This window comes from Osmia lignaria, chromosome 12 (assembly GCF_051020975.1).
Source record: "Osmia lignaria lignaria isolate PbOS001 chromosome 12, iyOsmLign1, whole genome shotgun sequence".
Lineage (NCBI taxonomy): Eukaryota > Metazoa > Arthropoda > Insecta > Hymenoptera > Megachilidae > Osmia > Osmia lignaria.
Window position 1 is genome coordinate 10,311,089 of NC_135043.1, and position 19,549 is coordinate 10,330,637.

At 37.7% G+C, this 19,549-nt stretch overlaps 2 protein-coding genes and 1 long non-coding RNA gene across 18 annotated transcripts; 1 reads left to right on the forward strand and 2 right to left on the reverse strand.

The window, feature by feature from the left end:
• Positions 1-142: 142 nt before the first annotated feature.
• On the reverse strand, positions 143-5,227 carry LOC117610010 (uncharacterized). Of its 2 annotated transcripts, XM_034336870.2 has the most exons (6): positions 3,172-5,227; positions 3,019-3,068; positions 2,275-2,621; positions 1,929-2,200; positions 1,632-1,863; positions 143-1,568 (listed from the first exon to the last, which is right to left on the reverse strand). In XM_034336870.2, the coding sequence occupies exons 2-6, from the start codon at positions 3,042-3,044 to the stop codon at positions 1,396-1,398; spliced, it is 1,050 nt and encodes a 349-aa protein (XP_034192761.1). In that variant the 5' UTR covers positions 3,045-3,068; positions 3,172-5,227; the 3' UTR covers positions 143-1,395. The 2 variants fall into 2 exon arrangements, with proteins under 2 accessions (XP_034192761.1, XP_034192760.1); XM_034336869.2 differs by having other exon boundaries at positions 147-1,568; positions 3,019-5,227.
• Positions 5,228-5,378: 151 nt separating this feature from the next.
• Ypel (Yippee-like) lies at positions 5,379-19,536 on the reverse strand. Of its 10 annotated transcripts, XM_076691191.1 has the most exons (9): positions 10,264-10,526; positions 10,055-10,171; positions 9,657-9,926; positions 8,415-9,046; positions 8,098-8,315; positions 6,588-7,001; positions 6,399-6,442; positions 6,079-6,187; positions 5,379-5,893 (listed from the first exon to the last, which is right to left on the reverse strand). In XM_076691191.1, exons 6-9 carry the CDS (start codon positions 6,687-6,689, stop codon positions 5,804-5,806), a joined length of 345 nt encoding a protein of 114 aa, XP_076547306.1. In that variant the 5' UTR covers positions 6,690-7,001; positions 8,098-8,315; positions 8,415-9,046; positions 9,657-9,926; positions 10,055-10,171; positions 10,264-10,526; the 3' UTR covers positions 5,379-5,803. The 10 variants fall into 10 exon arrangements, 9 of the variants coding, with proteins under 9 accessions (XP_076547306.1, XP_076547305.1, XP_034192772.1 ...); XM_076691190.1 differs by having other exon boundaries at positions 9,657-10,171; XM_034336881.2 differs by having other exon boundaries at positions 10,055-10,526.
• LOC117610019 (uncharacterized) lies at positions 11,078-17,041 on the forward strand. Of its 6 annotated transcripts, none has more exons than XR_004582777.2 (5): positions 11,078-12,883; positions 13,469-15,838; positions 15,925-16,377; positions 16,651-16,708; positions 16,776-17,041. It is a non-coding gene; the product is annotated as an uncharacterized LOC117610019 (long non-coding RNA). The 6 variants fall into 6 exon arrangements; XR_004582774.2 differs by having other exon boundaries at positions 13,469-15,500; positions 15,603-15,838; positions 15,925-16,708; XR_004582776.2 differs by having other exon boundaries at positions 13,469-15,496; positions 15,603-15,838; positions 15,925-16,708.
• Positions 19,537-19,549: the final 13 nt, after the last annotated feature.

Sequence of the window (19,549 nt, forward strand, 5' to 3'; positions counted from 1 at the left end):
TTTGGTACTTAAATATCAATTTTCAATGAATACATGAGTTATAATTCTTTCATTACAATTTGATATGAAATGTATTTCACTTATATTGTAATTATTTAACAGTAATAATAACAATATTGCTATATGATTAATAATTACAAAAATATGAAAAATTTCATAATCAAAATATTTTGAATGAAGAATTTGTATTTCTCAATATCGTTATGTAATGCAATAAAAACGATATTATCAACTACCTAAATAAAAAATACGTAGTATACGCGGTTATAATTTCAATATACGTACTTATAACGTAGAGATTATTTCCTTATCTTTTCAACTTCTAATATACCATTTTTACCGTATGAAGTAACGTAATTATCACATTGTTCGCAAAAACTTCTCAAAAATTTTACAACCTTGATAGTCTATTCTTTCTGTTGATATGATTCGAGAAACGAACAAAATTAACGTTTGTATATCACAAAGTCGGTTTTATCACAAGCTGATATAAACTGCTAGGCTCAATATCACCGATTCGGTGAGTTTCAGCTTAAGTTAGGAAGAAAACCGACTACAATCTGAACAAGTTATAAACGTGCACTTTCATTAAAACATAATTGATTTGCAGTATATTATTCAGAGTAATACTGTCATAAACCTTTGAATAAAATTTAAGTTCAGTGCTAAATATTACAACTGTTACAAAACGATATTGGTACTAATTGCACCTGGTATTATTAGGTACTTCTCTTTGAATTAGTTCATTTTCTACAAGACAATTTAAATGGGTAACATTTGCTTCGTATATTAAGATTCAAGTAAGAAAAGAATCTTTAGTCAATTTTATGAAAAAATTCTGAGTATTAACGTTATAATATACGTTATCGATTCTTTTTTAGATGTATTAGCAACTTGATATTATATCAATATCACCGTCAGTCTTTCATTAATTAGTTTATCAATTTAAATTCATATAAAAATGAAAAGTGAACCCATATCTTTCAAAGTGCTTTAACAGAATTGAGTTTATCTTGTATAATGTTATAGCTCTAACTAATCAACGATTATTATAAACATTTAACTTCAGAAATAATTACATTCTGATATTTGGAAGACACAAAATGCGTGTTTCAATAAAACGTCATTTCGTTTATATGAAAATATTTTCTATAGTATTTATACTTTGCTTATAAGTAATTCATTTTTTTAAACTTTAATAAGGCCATTTGTGCAACTTGTGCAGTTAGGATATTATCGATACCGTTGGTAAATAACATCCTACCTTATAGAATATTAATTCATTTTAAGATATTACCTTAAAAAGTTTTCAGAAAAAAGTTATTCACTAGCACTTCATATTGCTTGTCAAAGTAGAAAAATATACCATTAGCGAAAATATTACGATAAAATCGTTTAAACAAAGCGATAACATTCGGCAATATGATTAAGCATATATTGAAATGCCATGGAAGGAGACGTACCGAATCTCTGTCTCCATAAATGCTTTGATATTATACGTTGTCCTAAGGTATGGGTAGTTTCTTGAATTTCTTCACAAACTTCAACCCCGGTTTGCCAAATCGTTTCTTAACATACAAATCAGTTTATTAATATTAATGCACTACTGAGAAAACAAAAGCTATACATACCTAGATTGTTAAGGAGTTTGTTTTTACCAGGCGGGTCGAACTTTTGTAATTGTTCTACGCTAATCACTTTGTATTGCTTTAATTCTTGTAATGATTCATAACTACAACATCGTGCTCGGCTATTTGCCACAATATAACTACCAGGAGCAGTATGTTTTGTAATTTCTTTTAAAGCTTCTTTAACCATGTCACATTTGCCACCATCTCCTTGCATCTTCTCAACTTTTACTGGCTAAAATAAAGCATAATATTAGAAAGAAAAAAAGGATAAAGTGAAAATAATATTTCTATGAATACCTCTGGAAGTGCTTCAATCATATGCAGCCACATGCGAGTTGGTATAGTATTCGCTTCGGCTATGCATACTATTGTATGAGAATTATTATTGCGTTTTTTAGCGGTAGTTATATCAGATGGATTCTCAGTCATGTAACCATTAGGAAATTCATCTACAATTAATATTGCACTTTGACCTCCTAAAACCCAATCTTCTGGATGACTTGCTACATAATTTTCAGAAACTTCGTCGCATCTTTCGTATACTTTTTTAACTACATGTTTCTTTATTTCTGAAAAAAAAAAATGATAGTAAAGTTATTTTAAATTATATGTACTATAAAATGTTAATCCAACTATTACAAACCTAGATAACTGGCAGTGAGTTCGCTAGGTATCATTTGACACCATCCTAATATCAATTGAAGGCACATTTTCAGGTCACATTTAACTCCAAAGAAAAATGAATTCTCCCTAATAGATTGTTTCCTTGTACAACTAGGACAAGACCAACTATATTTATCTACAATTCTTGCTTGATTCCAAGCCAGACTCCTTCCTTTGCATTCAGGATGGGGACAAGTAGAAACAGTCCTAATTAAACTCATTTCTTTTAACCATCCGCATAATTCTCCCTCGTGTCCTTGTTGTAACATCGGACGTACAACAACATCAAAATATCCTCCTTGATCTCCAAAACGTTCCATACATTGTCTAAAAATAAATATAATAATGTAGATACAAAAAAACATAAAAATCTTGAACAATATATTTTATATTATTAATATATTTGAAAGAATTAGTTTACATAATCATAAATATAAAACAAAAATGAACAGGAATAACCAAACGTGAACGAGTAAATTCACAGGTCTCTTTACATGTAAGTGAAGTAGAAAAATCAATACTCTTCCAGATTAAATGTAAGTTTTCTGTTTATCATAAAAAAATACTGATGAGATTGTGGTTGTTCAAACAGTAGACGTTGCTTTTTTTAATCAAAAGAATAAAGATACAATATTATTAATAAAGATAGATAAACATAAAAGTCCCTTCCCAGTTACAGAAGCAACAAGTACAATCAAATCAAACCTAATAAAGCGTCAATTACCTTGCTTTAGCTTTCGCGTTTTTCATCTTTCACCCTGTTTCATCAACACTCTACAATTTTAGGGAAACAAATAAAAGCTTATAACATTTTTAAACTAAAATGTAAACAAAAATAAGGAAATCAACAAGGAACCACAGAAAACCAAGAAACAACCTCTACGAATCCATCGCACACTCTGGATTGCTCTGGATGTGCACTAATCGTATCATCACAGACCAGGTAGCAGACAGAACAATCACCTTATAGGAATTTGTGTCTGGCGATCTGAAATACCGACATTGTACAAAGCCTCATTCTAGGGTGCCTGGAATAGCCGCCCCTGCAATGTCGGTATTTCAGAACGTAAAACACAACTTCCATAAGGCGCTGATCTAGATCATACCTTATCTTTGATTTCACATTCAAAATAAAGAAATCTTTTTCGATTAAATATCTTGTATTTTTTTTTTATTATGAACATGTTTTACAAAGCAAAATTGTGTAATGGTGGAAATGGTGGATGTTGGTGGAGGCTGAAAAACTACAGAACCAGTGTTGGTGGGTTTCAACAAGATCTCATGAAGAGTGAGTGCGGATAAAGGGTCATCGGCACAGTAATATAAAAAGTACTCTTCAAGAAATAGCATGAGGATTTAGGCCGGCACATTCATTCACCATATTTCTAAATACACCCATGTATATATACTGCACTTTCATATGTATGCATTTAAAATAATGAACATACAATTCAGTGTTTTAAAACGTCGTTAATTTGACTCCACCTGATTTTTAAATCCATTACTCAATCTATGCTTTTCAAAAAAATGATCTAGCTTAAATGAAAAAACCGATCAATTTTTGTACACTTATTTCACAATTATACCTGTACTAAAATAAACATATTTTTCACGCCTGCACATATTTTGCTACCTTCGTTTTAATGCTAAACAAAGTAACAAATATGTTTGAATCTGAATCAATAACAATTAGCAAATATAACTTTATAATTAAAAATACACACAAGTAAACATCCTTAAATAAAATTTCAATTTTAATTATCACGTTGTTATAAAAGTTTATTGATAACGAAGGTAACACAAAAAAGCCGCCTAAATGTTAGTAATGTTCTTTTAATTTATACAAGCAGTCTCGGAAATATGATAGCCTATCGAAAAACTTAATTATACTTGAATGTCGCTGCGTTATACGTGTCGGTATAACGTGGGAAAATAAAAAAAAAAAAAAAAAGAAAATGATAATAGACGAATTAGTATGAACGATAAAATTTTGTTCTCGTGTAATGAACGATGAAAATCGATCGTACATTCGGGTCTCGAGATGGCGAACACGTAAAGTTCGCTCTAACAAATAGTAGTGATTCTGTGATGTCACTGAATTCTATTCAATATTTACAAATGAGATCGATATTAAAAAGTAATGAGCAATTAATTTGTTCCATACTTTTTTTTCTTCTTTTGTTTCGTTTTTTTATCCTCATTTCAATACATATAATATGTATACCTTCGTAGTGCGTGCATAGGAAGGCGCAGTCCAATGATTTCACAACGTAAAAGATTCAGTCATACCACACCCTGCAGAGCCGACGAAAACGTGAACATGTTAGAATACGGTATTATTAAATTTTTTTCTTTCTTTCTCACCTACAGTAATGGCGACTGGCAGATAAACAGACAGTTTGGCAGGCATGGTGAACATAAAATCAAACATGTTACACACATACGGACACAATGAATCTTCAATTTTTTTTTTCCTTTTCTTTCTCCCCATCTTTCTTACACTCATACACCACCCGCACAAAACATGCTCACGGACATATACAAGTGTATCTTCCTTTCCTGTCTCACCACATCGGGTACTCTTACGTATTCTTATGTTCTATATCCATGAGGTCCTATAATATTGTAACATAGGCTTTAGTATGCTATATCGTAAGCTATACTAAAAACTACAACCACGTCACCTAACATGCGACGCGGCTATCTTAATAATTAATATTAGGAATATCGGCAGTGAAATTCCAATGATAGACGCGGTAGGCAGGCAGTCAATCCAGCAAAGTCTGTGGCACTCGCGCTGCTCCGGTGCAATAACGGATTTAAAAAACTTCATCTCGATCGGGGTGCCCCGCGCGTTAATTTTTACCATGTATCATTGGCATACCTCCAGAAGGAAATGTCTACGAAGATAATGAATTAAAATTAGGGGGGCACCCCATTGTTCGAACAGAACAATTCTCCATCTTTATTTCCACCATGGCACCTTCGTCATCATATTCACCATCGCTTATTAACATCGTCATTTTTTTTTTAAATGTTTTTTTTCTTTTTCTTTTTTTTTTTTTGTTTCTTATACTCTACCCGTTTCTTTGTTAATTGTTTTTTCTTTTTTTTTTTTTTGTATTACTTTTATATCGTTTTACTTATCTTCTTGTTTCGTCTTATTTTCTTTTTTTCTTTTTGCTTTTCTTTGAAAAATAATTTCTTTACAATACTTCTTCGTGTGATCGATCCGCGATGCCGCGGATCACCGGTGTCATCGTTCGCACGACAACCAATCGATCGGAAAGAACTTAAAACAGCATCGAATTGTCCGAAACATAAAAAGTTACTAAGATTACAAATCACAAATGAAATCACAGACTTTCGTTGGTGGTTCGACAGAGGGATGGGGAGCCGCACATCGCAATTAGAACAACATTGTAGGCATAAAACGTTATCAGGAAATGTTCGATGGGTGGTGCTGTTATTGTATCGGGAACGCGTTACTTGTTGTTCCCCTCGACCATTTATTCCCATCCATTTTCCTTGATCATATGAGCAAGCTCAATGATAAACTTGCCCTCTTTATACTTCTGACTCGACTCGAACGCATGCTCCTGAAAAATATCATAATAAAATAACATCTGTATACTTTTATATTTTAATTCATGCTTGTCCATTAGATTGTCCCTGGTGGTTCATGGCGCCTACCATGCGGGCAAACTCTTGGACAACGTTGTACCAGAAATAACCAGTGGTCTCTGATTCGCGAATAATTTTTCTCAGCAACTGGTGAACTTACGTATTTCCACCCAAGGGTGGTCTTGCAACATTCGCAGTAAATATCAGCAACAGCATGAAGGCCAGTCAACAGAACTCGCTCCTCTGCAGGACCACAGCCCACGTTCACCCTAAAATAACAAAACGATCTTTATTACAATGAAGTCATTTAGATAAACAGTTTATCGTAACACAGAAAGCGAAAGAGAGAGAGAGAGATAGAGGGTGGGGTACCACAAGAGAAGCATTAGTTCCCCGGATAAAATAAACGCGTCCTACTTTCCGTTCACGAGACTCCGAGATTCTCGGTCTCTCTCTCTCCGAAGGCATCAGCATACTTACACGGAATTAAAGAGATAGGCACGACCTTGACTGCCCTGGAAGGACTGCAATCAAAAGAAGCAAAGGAAAAAAAAAAAACGCCGATTAATGTCGTGTCGATTTGTAAAAAACAACAGCGCCGTTTTGTTGATGCGCTGTGCAGAAGTAAATGCGAGAAGTCTGTCCGTTACCTGATCTAGCACGGCTCACCTTAGAGATGAGTTCGTCGTGGTTGGCGAGGTGAGCACGGCAGTGAATGCACGAGTAAGTGCGGTGACACGAGGGCAGGTACGCTTGAAAAGTTTTGACCATGATGGCGCGTCCAAACAAGCAAAAGATACTTTCGCCCTTGTCGTGATAGTAGTTTAGTCGGTTCTCTCTCTCTCTCTCTCTCTTCCTCTCGCCGTCTGTCTCTTTCCCTTTATCAAGTGTCGAGCAGCAGCAGCGGACGCTTCTTCTTCTCTTCTACGTAGAATTGCCTGGCCGTTAACCAGCAACGATTAGCGTATCGAATATCTTCTTCTTCCAGTCGCGGGGTGGTGGTGCAATAGTGGCCCCGTTCACCGCCGCTTCGTACTCCGATCAGCTGTTGAGCTGGTTCAGACAGCGCCGGTTCGGGGACACCTGTGAACCCGATAAACGTTTCTCTCAATTCCATCTATCCTTCCTCGAAGATCACAATTCTGTTGTGCAACTTAAAATTACTAGGCGTTTAGAACGCCTGGCCCACGCTAACACGCGCATACACGCTTTGCGGTAGTCGTTCCCGCCTCGTGATAGATTCAAGCCGATCGCGAATCTCCTGAAGCAGATACAATAATGTCAAAGAGTGAGATCGCTAATATTTCGTAGATACATATGAAACGTGTTCACCGAGAGGAAATTTACTTTCCCAAATATTTGGACGGTTCTAATCTCTTATGTGATTCCATCGCGTACAGGAGAAAAGGAATGAAATTATATTAGGTGATATATCAAAAATAAAACAAACATTCGCTCCTGCGCGTTCTCTTTGGAATCCGCTCACACTATTTTACCCGCTATCGTGTATATTTGTTCCACAACTATCAGTTCCGAGTTATTTATAACGGTCTGTTAAATAACGCGCGCTTCGCTCGCTATTCGGTGCCATCAAACTGCGTTTTGTAGCATACTGTATTGCTATTAAGGGAAAAACAGTCCCGATGCGGTTGGCGCGATTAGGAAAGAAGAACAGATAACATATACACGATGCGTGATGAACATATGTAAAAATAAGAGTCGCGAGCAAACGTGGTGGTGGTGGTGGTGGTGGTGGTGGTGGTGGAATAATGAAACTGCTGCTCGAACGTTTTAAAGCGCAATAGCATTAATGTACTCTTATTCCATATCGAGCGACCACGTGCTGGCGCGTGTTCAAACAAAGAAAAGAGACAAGGTCTTTATTATGATGCATCTAAAGAAAAAGGCTTCTTCTTTATAAGGAACAGAGGAAACGCGGCCCGGTCTCTCTTCTTGTCGAGTTGCGTTCGCACCAACCCGGTTTCCTCTACCTCTTCTTTCTCGTAAGAGAAGTACACTTGATCTTAAGGGGGTATATATTCCCATTCTCAAAGAAATTTATAGAACTAAAAATGAATGGATCATTTAACTTGAAATTTTTCATAGGTCCAATATAAATATCCTTTCGGTTCACTAGATGACCTGCCTTTAAAATAATAGGTTTTAACCTTTAAGTTACCTTATGCATATGCAGGGAGTTTCAAAACAAGTGTTGCATGAAATCATTGTTGAACGACGAAAGATACGAGGAGGTATAGAAACTCTTCCCTGTTGAATTAGTAAATGTACTTTTCCTTCGAAACTACTTCAAAATACGTAAGGAAAAATTGTAACGCTCGGTCCCTAGGCATAATTGCATTCAATTTTCTGTTCTTCTAATCCCTGGGCTGTTCATACCTTCGTAACATAAAAATAAAAATACACTTTCGTTAAACAAAAATTTAAAAGAAAAAAAAAAAAATCTTTAAAATAATCTTAAACGTATCTGTTCCTTACCAATACACAATCGTGAATGAACAAGTTGCTGGCATATAAATAAAGAATAATTTTCTTTTGTCCTCCCAAAACAATGCGTAAGTATGCATGGAAACGAATAAGAATATCAATGCTACAATTCAGTTCAAGGCTTCAAGAATAAAATGTATTATTCATTACGATGACCGAGGAATACATCATAACTGTAATCATCTCTCGTTTCCTTCGTGCATTGCAAGACACATGGTTGACATATGTGCAAACAAAGAGAAGACGAGGCCTTTGTTTTGATACGGCAAAGAGGGCGTGTTCCTTCTTTATAAGGATGGAAGAAGAACGGCAACCTTCTCTTATTTGGATTTAGACATCAGACGGTTTTTCTGAGTTTAACTCCGTTTCCTTCCCTTTCCTCGTTTCTCTTCCTTCCTCGCTTCTTCTTTATCGTTTCCTTTCCTTAGGCCTACGTATCCTCTCTGCCTCTTGTTCTTTTCCTTTCCAACTTGAATCAATCGAAACAACGATTCGCCACGGCCTTGCGATAACGGTACTATACTTCACTTTCCAGGCTTATGACAATGCGGAATTTAACACTTGGTGTGACACAACCGTCGGCCAAGTTTCCTGCTGTATTATTTCTGTACGCGTCGGTCACTCTGAAGATCATAAAAAGAAAAAGAAAATGAATTTGATTAAAGTTCTATTTAAGCATCGTTCTAAAAAGAAAAGGAGTCAATGAAAACTTCACGACGATAGAAGTCGACAGAAGTTAACTCGAAACTCGGTGTATGTAAATTGAAACAACGAACCAATCTGCATACGTTGTATTTTTCACGTGTCAAGGCACCAATCGGTCTGGCAGATTAAAACCACGCACATTTATAGAACGCAACAATTTCCATTTTAAAAAATGTGCAAACATTTCATCGTTTCACGAGTACCTCTTATGTCTGAAGGAATTTTCAGAATACCTAATTTAACAAGTTGGATTATTCCTACCGAGAAGCAGGCGCATTAATAAATTTTCGCAAGACAGAAATAAGAACGAAGAAGATTTTGCTTCAATTCAATTCCCACGCCTCGAACATCGGCGATAGCAACGACCGCGTACAATAAAACGCGTTGAAATCGTGGCGCGCGGTTCGTCGGCCGCCAGGTTCTACGGCGAATCCGCGGAGTAGCCGCGGAATGAAGTTTCCCAACGAATCGTAGGGGAACAAAGAGATGGAACATTCGAGTCAATACACGGCCCAAGGTCATTGCTACCTCCGTCACCGACGCATCCTCAGAATTTCCGATTTTCTTGTCCATCCTTTTTTTTTCCGGTCCGTGCAGACGGTGCACGCCTATCTCCCCAATGAATAAAGAGACGAACACACGAAGAATCCGGTGAAAGCCTGTCGCCACAATAGACGCTTTGTTTTTCCATCTGCCGTTGCTGTGTGACGTGTGTTGTGTACCTGATCCAGACGAAGCGTGCAACAGAAGCACGTGGAACAGATGTCGCGTCAGTACGATTGCAAAGCGTAGTTTGCTCTAAAATAAAAAAATTGCCTTTACAATAAATATTCTAACCTTCAAATTTGAATTTCGCGCGAAACCCACTACCAATCGACGAATACTCAACTCAAACCTTCTTTTTCTTTTTAAAATTTTTTACCTACCTCTGATATTCAGAACAAAGGACGAAACAAAGGATACCTAAACGGTTCGGTCTCTTTATCTTTTCCAATTTTCGTTGAAGATAAATGTAAATTTCTCACGTCCCTGAACTTGTCGAGCTAAGTGGAAAAATATGAATGTGTTATTTGGTAAAACGATAAGATAATAGAACGCGGTTTCTTTTGATACGAAGACGAACAAAAATATTGACATCTGAAATTCAGCGCTTCCGTGGACACCAGATAAGAAACAATTTCAATACATTTTCAATGTTTATCGAGGCTTGAGCGGAAAATCAAAAACACTCGGTGTTTTATTTTTTTGGATACCGAACACAACGCAATCGCGTAATAAAAAATTGTTCTGCTTTTCCTGTTGCTTCATTTCCATCCTTATTTTAAATTCATAAATCGCTCCCATGTAAACAATATTTTATATTCATTTGTGATTTACATGCTTAGAGTATCTTTTAACCTAAAAAAACGTATAAATGTATTTAACAGTAATTATTCAAGAAATCAATCTTCGATATCAAAAACTTTATACTCGAGACATTTATAGAAGACAAAAAACAAGTTACCGTACAGTAAACGTCGTGTCAAAATGAACGTAATATAGATCCAAATAAATGATTAGATTGTGTACCGATTAAAATTACTTTTCCACAGAGGCTAGCGGTTAGCAGTAAACTCGATCGATATGGATATTGTGTATCTTATTGATTTCTTTTTTTTTTCAATCGTGGCAACTATTTCTTTCGATTGACCTCAGTATCAATGTCAGGCGACGAACGTTCTCGTAAGACTTCGAATGACGATCGAACGAACAATCGATATTAATTGCTCAATCGAGTTTGCCAAAGAATCGACTTCCGCGATTCGATAAAAATAACTAGTCGATCGAATCAATCGTCGATGCAGTTTCCCATCTACGTTACCGCAAAATATTCTCCGCGGAAGAATTTATCGGCGGGAAAGGTAACGATGTTAAATGGAAAATTTGGTTAACCATCCATTTCCTATCGATCGCGCTATCGATAATTTCGCGTTTGCACGGCAAATTCGATCACCTTTGAGCTTAATCGATGACACTGAAAGCGCTTGACAAATGATTATTTCAACTAAAAGATAAGATTTGAAGTCCCTGAAAAGTTCCATGCAGAACGTAGGTTATTTATACGTATACTTGTAAATAAGTTGCGACGGACGGGATAACTATCGATTACCCAATTTAAACTATTGACCGAGTTGATCATTTTGGCACTCTCTTTCGTCAATTTATATTGACCACTATATTCCAAGTGCTACCAAATAGGCTACCCTGTCGGAATTGTAAATTGAGGCGATCGTAAAGATTCATAAAGCGTCGTTAAATAACACTTATGTTAATGATCGCGCGCGTACACATGTGCAGGAACGCGATCGTAGAAATGTGACCATTGGTGTTAATAAAAGCATGCGGACAATATGGCTGTCGGCCAACGTTACAAAAATTCTCCTCGAGTCTAATTTCATCTCGAAGGTGGCGGGTAAAAATTTTCCACTTCGAACTCGTATCATTGTCCTTTTCCGTTGAACAACGAGATACGATTGTCTTCGACTGAACTATGTACCATTCAACGTGGTCGACTATTAGACACCATGCGGTAACCAAATACAAACACGTGACGAGCGATCCAAGAAGACGCTGTTACAGCGAAATCTCTATACCGGCAGATTAAGCTGAAACTATTAAAATTCACGGAGTCGTATGACACCTGTATCGAGAAATGAAAATAAACGCGGTAAATAGCGCCACTTGACTTTCTACCAGGAAACTACATAATTCGATTGTTTAGAAATTCTGACACGTTACACGATGATGCGCATCGACTTTCTTTGAGTAAGATTACTGAATAAAGTAAAGGTTAGTGATGATAGATTTCCCCTTAACCTTCCACTAGTTACAACGGATAAGGTTAGTATGACACTGAAGTTGCTATAAGTAACCTAAAAAGTACTATCACTTTCAAGAAGGATCGATATAATTTATTGCGATTCACTGTTTATAACTTTAGATATTTTTAGATAAACTCGATTGGAGATGATAGCAAACGATTTCAGAGAGAGTTATGATCGATTAGAATAAGCGATTGGAAAGATAAAATATATGAAAATTCGAATATTTGCAAAATTAAACACAACGAATATTGGGTGCGCAGAACGCACTGCGCATGTATCATGGCGGCAACTTTTTAATCGCACAGTTCGAAATTTGTCAAGACTTTCTACTTGATACAACGTAAAACCATAATGATTTCCGTGGCGAGACTAGGCTGTATGGATAAAAGTACTGTCGCAACATAAAATAATCAAAAATCTAGATGCAAGTGATAGTTCACATGCAAGAACCTATTTTACGGACATGGTATGCATTCTTTGCCGCTATTCACCAATGTCACTTTCTAAGTAGTGCCACCTACGATATACGATATAAATTGTTAGATGACAATCAGGTATGTATTAATGATAGTTTCAAACATGTTTGTGTAACGATATAAGCAACATTTCTAATATTAAACACGAACAAAACATTAATGCTGAGTATCAAGTATTTTAGGTTAGGCAACGCGTCAACTGAAGTTAACAACTTTTACTTGTTCAACAAATTCATATTAACCCTTTCAATTGCATAATTCTATTGACGATTGGACATATGGTGTTAAGGATCATAATACTCTGCGATAAGCGAAACAACTGTAACCTCAACAACAGAGTGAAAAAGACGGCGGAAGCGAGTTATCGTAACAATCGATAACAGTTTGCGCGACAATCGATAGCTCTTTTCAACGGGTAAGTTCGGTACGTAAAGGGTTAAATAGATATAATTGTGAATAGTATTCACGAGAAGGCGATCACGTGTTTGACCCACGTTCGACAGAACACGCATCGCGGGTCATGCAATACAGTCACGACTCTGCGCACGTCATCGCGTGTATTGACAAAATGTTTTCTATTGCATATCACATGCAAGGCGGTACGCGGTGATACGGCCTTAATGCGTTGCATGAACTAACGTAGATCAACATCTTTTCTGATAACAAATTTGAGAAAAAAGAAAAAAAAAAACGGAAGGATCGAAAGATATTTCGTAAACATTTGCGCATCAATTCTCAGGAACGATGTTTGTATTTTGCGCGCGAATGCGCGATACGTTTGTTGACCCTTTTTAAATTAATCTACTAGGTATCACTGAGAAATACAACTTCCAACGCGTTAAGATAATGCAATCAGGTGAAAAAAAGTGTTTGTATTCCTCTAAAGAAAAGTAGTACGCTTTTAGAACCAGATCTCGTAACAATAACAAAAAAGAAACTATAGAGAGAAAAATATTGATAAATCAATTAAGTTATATTTATTATTTCATTTGCATTTCAGCTTTTGCGTCAAGATAAAAATCCAGGAATTTGCATTGGCTAACGAGGAATACAAAGAATCAACAATAAGTGGCACAACGAAGGATCTTAACACTTTCATGAAAATTCGCCCTGGTGGCGCAAATGCTCTATCTAAAAATACGTCGATCTCCCCCCCTCCCCCGGTAAGTGTAAATAACAAATATATATATATGTATGTACTTCGAATACGAAGTGCACTGTAAACACAAACAGTGGTGATAAAGAAACGAGTGGCGTTGCGTCGTTTCTTTCTTTATCTCTGCACAGGTTTAACGCGTTTTATGCATCAACCGAAATAATATCGTCTGCTCAGAAACGCAAACAATGCGCGTCGATGGAGGTACTTACATGCCACTTAGAAAAGATATATTTAAACTGGTAGTCACAAAAATATTAGTATACGTAAGCTTTTTTTACAAGTTAGTTGCCGAGTAACGACGATATTTTTTCCGCTCCGTCTTCCATTGAATGCCCGAGAAGATATGGCTTCAATAAGTCGCGCACACTATTCTACGGATAAGGATCCCATGTGTGTCGTATCGGGAGCATCGAATATTCTCGTAAATATCAGATTTTATATCCTCTTTCTTTCTTTCAGTTCAACGACTGCTTAGAATTTGAAGAATCAAGAAGGGATGCTTCGTAACCACCGCACGAGTTCAAGTCTATTTTAGCGGGAAAATGTTTTGCTAGCCATTTTGCGGTGAAATAGCAAACGGTAATGCAATCCAGATATCACTCGCGAGCAGTTATTTCCTCGAAACGCGCTCCGTTGATTTGTTTCCACGTTCTGCGAACGAAGAAAACCGTGTGTGTACGCGTTACGATAAATTTAAGATCGCGAGAGTAGCAACCGAAATATATTCCTGCACGCAGGCAGCAGCCGAGAAATCTCATAAACGCATCCGCCACACGCGATTACGTGCGTGTGTGTGTGTGTGTTCCCCTAACACAGAGAGAACAATGACTCGAAGAAGAAGCGGACGTGTCGTCTTTATTTTTCCCTCGCAACAAGTTCTGCGGGGATCGACGACGTGCCAGCGACGCGTTCGCTTAGCATGCACGGCGAAACTTTCGAGCAAGGTGCAGGAGGCACCGTTTTATAGATAATTCGCGAGCGACTTATAAAAGCTCGAGAGAGAGTGAAGATTGTTGAACCACAGGCAACATTGCATGCACGAGCATCGAGTAATTACATACGATATAACGGTTCTGTGCCCACGACGCTCGAAAAGAAACGAACCGCGATAAGAATGAATAGGCTCTGTTGCTGGGAACCATTTTCACCGAATACGTTACTATGCTACTCGCGATCGTAACGCGCTCTAAGCACGGAAACAAAAAAATCATTTCAAAAATGTTATACAACGTTATAGTTTCAATTTACGAAGGCTTCGTCGTTAGTATAAGTTACGAGTTATAAGCTTGAACATTAATTTGATACTGTAACGTTATATAAAAGTTTCTAACTTATTCGCGAGTGTAGCAAGAAGTCGCAGTTTCACCATCGGCTTTATACAAATTAAAACTTTTAATCCATGCATTGAAACTGATCAGACTATTTATACTCATCATCCCCTACAATTTAAGCCTAGCCGATGATCAAGCCTCTTCTCGTATATAAAGCTGTGACTCACTAAAGACAATACAAAGAGAAAACACGTCTGAATTCGTGACCGCTGCAAATTGCGTAGCATACACAGTCGTTCCGTGCAGGAGGAGCGAATGATTCATACTTCGAAGCAGCAAATCGTTTGAACGACGATACAATAACCCAAGTGGCATTTTTTTTTTTTTTTTTTTTTTTGTCTTCTTTTTACTCTACCGATTTACGTTACACCGAGGCACGTTGTTGTAATTGGCGATCCGCGAGTACCGAGTGCACGAGATAACGACGATAACAGGAAATCTAAGCCTTGAATTTCTATCTTTGTTTAACGTTCGAAAATGCAACGAAAGGAAAACTTATCGAATCGAGGCGACGCGACGCAAAGAGGAAAGGGTATAGGTGTGTATGTGTCTCTCCCATTAGTACCTCCGCGTTGGTTCATACTTTCTTCTATCCACGTCCCACCTATAGCCTTATTTCTCTTGCTTCTGCGTACGTGTTCCAGACTCGGGTAAACATATACACGGGTGCGTGGTGTACATGTGTATTGCCCACGGATATATTTACGTACAGCATGTACGGCTTCGATTGTTGGTTCGTCAACTGCGAGTGAAATCAAACAAAAACACTTGCCGGCGCGCTCTACGCGAGTACGATGCACAGATTGAAAGAAACAATTTTTCTTTCAACCTTGTTCTACTATTTATAGACACCGCTAATGTAGCACCGAAGAGAAAAGGGGTAGCTTTTTTTATAATTTGAATAATATTAAAAATTGAGCGGATAGAATAGATATTTAATACTAATCTTGTAATGAAACGTTTCAGGTAACAACGTGGGAATGAATGGGTTTTCACGTCCCATTATTAAAAGCCAAGACAAAGAGTATAATCCGATCTATACCGAAGCATTGCAAAGGATATCCTCGAGCGTGGAATCAGCAAAAAAAGAAGAAAGAAGAATACAAACGGGGTCTAATCCATTTGTCTGACGGGTGAAGAAAACCGATGAAAGAATGAATATTTATGGGAAAAAGGAAATTAATATCTACCCGCTAATGTGTAGCGTGTAATAAACGACCAGGGTCACGAATTTTTCGTTCTTTACGTTTCTTTTTTTAACTCGCGTTTGTGTGCTGAGAAGAAAAAAGGAATTCGAAGAGAAAAAGTAAAACCACGTTGCGTAGGTCACGCACGTACAACGAACCAGACGCAAAGTGATAAATGATAGCGAGGTTTTTGATCGCACAAACCCCACCATCGTTCACCGAGTTTAATCAAGTACGCGCGAAGAAAATAATACGTTAGTTTGCCGGGGCTCGGCAATAAAGCAAGCTTTAACGGAAGTTCACCTGCGACGTATGACTCTTTACGAATTATGAATGGCATTCTTCGTAGTTTGTCACGTTTCACGCGCCTACGTGACTAACAACCAATTCATTCCCGGAATTGAGGATCGTTTATAAATTTTTTTTTTCTTTTGCGCACTTAAACAATATCGTAAATTATAAAACACCTTCTATTAGGAATAAAAATCTATTCGTGTATTTACAGAATGTTCCAGCCGAAGATGACTATCTAGACATGAATAAACAATGATTGTTCACTGAACGTAAGTATCATAAAAATATGTTATTTGATTCTTGAATATTCGAACGACAAAAGAAATTTTATTATAGGTGGAAGCGATCAGTGCGGCTTTCAAGCAGTTCATTTATGGATCTTCAGACACATCAGTGTATTTCTGTACACATGTATTTATACACTCGACGTGTAACCCTTCACCTCATCTCGCGGACGACACAGGAGGGATAAGTTTAAAGATTGCAAGAGCAATTGCCCTGGTTGGCGTCGCACAACGCGACAGCCTCTGCAGGGAAAAAGTGAAGAGACGAACAAAAAAAAAAAAAAAAAAAAAAAGAAGAAGAAAAAAAAGGAAAAAGAATTGGAGAAAAACAAGGCCTCCTCTGAGAGCTGAGAGTTCTGGAACGTGCGTTGGCCAGCCTGCCGACGATTCTATCTATTGCGCACAGCCCAGCTGACAGTCCAATCAGCTGTAAACGTACACAAAAGCGTCGTCCAACAGGTCCACGCGTTCTTACAAACCGAACTATGTATATCGTTTTTATTGCGCGTAGAAAATAGCATTTAATTACAATACTGTTTCCTTTCCGCGCTCAAGTGTGACGCAGCCTGATTTACCAATAACAATTAGGTGCTAATTAGTGATAATTAAGATAGTTTCTCCTTTTTTAATTTTCAAATTACGTTGCGTGGCTATTACAACATTGTATGGATGATAAATAAATTTCAGTCGAAAGTTTATATCTCGGAAATCTTTGTTGAATTAGATAACAAGGAAAATCTTGAAAATCTCAAACGGTAAGAGTTATCGAAAATATTCTTACGCAATTGTGTTTAGTGGGTGAAAATCTCAACTAATGACCGAAAAAGGATTGTCGCTCTAATTCACTTTAGCTTGTTTGTAAATCTATCCAAGTATAATGCCACGGATAGGAAGAGTTTCCTTGCGGCGAGGCGTCGCGGGGACTCGTGCTCCGCTGGTCAGACAGGAATCGCGCGAGGCTACACCACTGTAACTTAAATAAACAGCCGAGAGAGGAACAAGCGCGCACACAGCCGCTTCGAGTTTAGTTAATTCGGGTCATCGTCCTTCGTCACTCGTCGCGCATATTTAATTTTCCATGTAAGCGTCCTGACGACGCGACGGATGTCGCTTTCAAAGCGAATTGCACTTTAATATGCACCTTGTATACCCGCGTCCTCGTACAACGGTTCTCGGTCTATTAAATTCGAAAGGCGCCATAGACCGAAGAAAGCCCGGGATGGTTAAACAAATTGCGATCGATACGATATGTAGATGGTAAAAAATAACCGAGGTAACAGTCGAGGCATTCTCGTCGATAAGGTCGATCTTATTGAATTAGCGTGTTTAGTTAACCTCGCCAAATATTTACGAGAGAAAAATCAATGGAAGTTTGACGGTCGGAAACACTGACAAGTAGCGTTACGTCAATTCCCTCCTTTCTCTGTCTACCACTTAACCTTACCACAGACCGTTCTATGCGAGAGTATTATGTATGTAGGTGTTTTTTTTTTTTTTTTTTTTTTTTTTTAATGCGATCGAAGCCTTCCACACATATGTGTAATGTATACAGAGGAGAAAGAAAACGTCGCAAGGGTACTACGACGAGGAGGCACGTTAAAAGATAACACAGTTCGAACGTTTTTATGACGCGTCGGTTGAATCAGCTGTGAGTGTGTACAAAACAAGAGAGCGTGTATTATCTGGTGACATTGGCGTCGTTAAGTATCAGTGAAAATTTATCGTCGGAAACGGCGTGTAAAACACCGGTGTCGTTGACATTGCGACTGATTAAAAATCATTCTCAAAATAAAGAGTATAAATGAAAAATAAACACACCGGTAAGTTCATGATAGGAGATTTTTCATTTACAACCAAGTAACGTGATTTTTCTCCTACACATACACGTGCGTACGTGACGACACAGCTACTCGATATGGCAGAATTTACACTGTTACCAAGCGTGAATGGTCTAAACAGAATAGAGAATCGAGTTGAAATGAAAATTAAACGAATTATCGCACGAGATTCGATGCGAATAACGCGAAGATGATATAAATCGTTTCGGAGACGCCACGAAACGACGGCCCTGGACCTTTCGTGTAAGGCAGCTGACAGCCTCCCGTCAGCTGAGAGCGTACACAAAGTCTGATGCCGTATGCGCACATAATCTTAATCTTCGGCCTGTTTCCAAGCGAGAACTCACTACCGTAAAAAAACTGATATAAGGTTGTTTAACTGCACGCACGATGCTGTGTTACGATGCTCTAAATGATTGCACATTAAAAATACACAGAGTTGAGAAAAGAAGAAGAAAAAAAAATAGTATTACGCGATTCGATGCACAGACCGAATGGAAAGTGCGGACGGATTCCTAAAACTACGTTTCCAAACCGACAGCCGTCGATACACTATGCTCGATAAACAGAAGGAGAATGTGAAAAATTAAAGGGGTCTTGCGAGTAACGATCCTTCGAGTGAACACGGACATCATCAATAACAATTCCCGTTGGTAAACGAGACGATCATTGCACTTTCAATTGCCCTTTTAAGAGGTCGAATTTTAACGAGACACGATAACACGCGATGAAAAACATGAATAAAGTTTAACCAAAGTTTCGATGGTGTTGTCAAAATAAACAAAGAACGCGTGCACAAGAAGAGGGTGCATCGAAACAAGGGTTTACGCACCTCCATATGCATCCGTGGCCGCGACAACGAACGACGACGTGTGCCCTCGGCCTCTTCTCCGCCTTAAACTTTTGATCACGGATCACGGCTTCTTCGTCTTCGCGAAATGCCACAAACAACGACGACGACGACTCGTTTTGATCATCACTAACGCGA

Bases quoted from the DNA above. Each gene is read 5' to 3' on its own strand.
- LOC117610010 (XM_034336870.2), bottom strand. From the start codon at position 3,044: ATGAAAAACGCGAAAGCTAAAGCAAG. The intron at 2,201-2,274 runs GTTTGTAATAGT...TTTTTTTTTCAG, and splicing joins ACTCACTGCCAGTTATCTAG to AAATAAAGAAACATGTAGTT. The intron at 1,569-1,631 runs GTATGTATAGCT...TTGTATGTTAAG, and splicing joins CAAACTCCTTAACAATCTAG to AAACGATTTGGCAAACCGGG.
- Ypel (XM_034336878.2), bottom strand. From the start codon at position 6,689: ATGGTCAAAACTTTTCAAGCGTACCTGCCCTCGTGTCACCGCACTTAC. The intron at 6,443-6,587 runs GTGAGCCGTGCT...TTTTGATTGCAG, and splicing joins ACGACGAACTCATCTCTAAG to TCCTTCCAGGGCAGTCAAGG. The intron at 6,188-6,398 runs GTAAGTATGCTG...TTGTTATTTTAG, and splicing joins GCCTATCTCTTTAATTCCGT to GGTGAACGTGGGCTGTGGTC.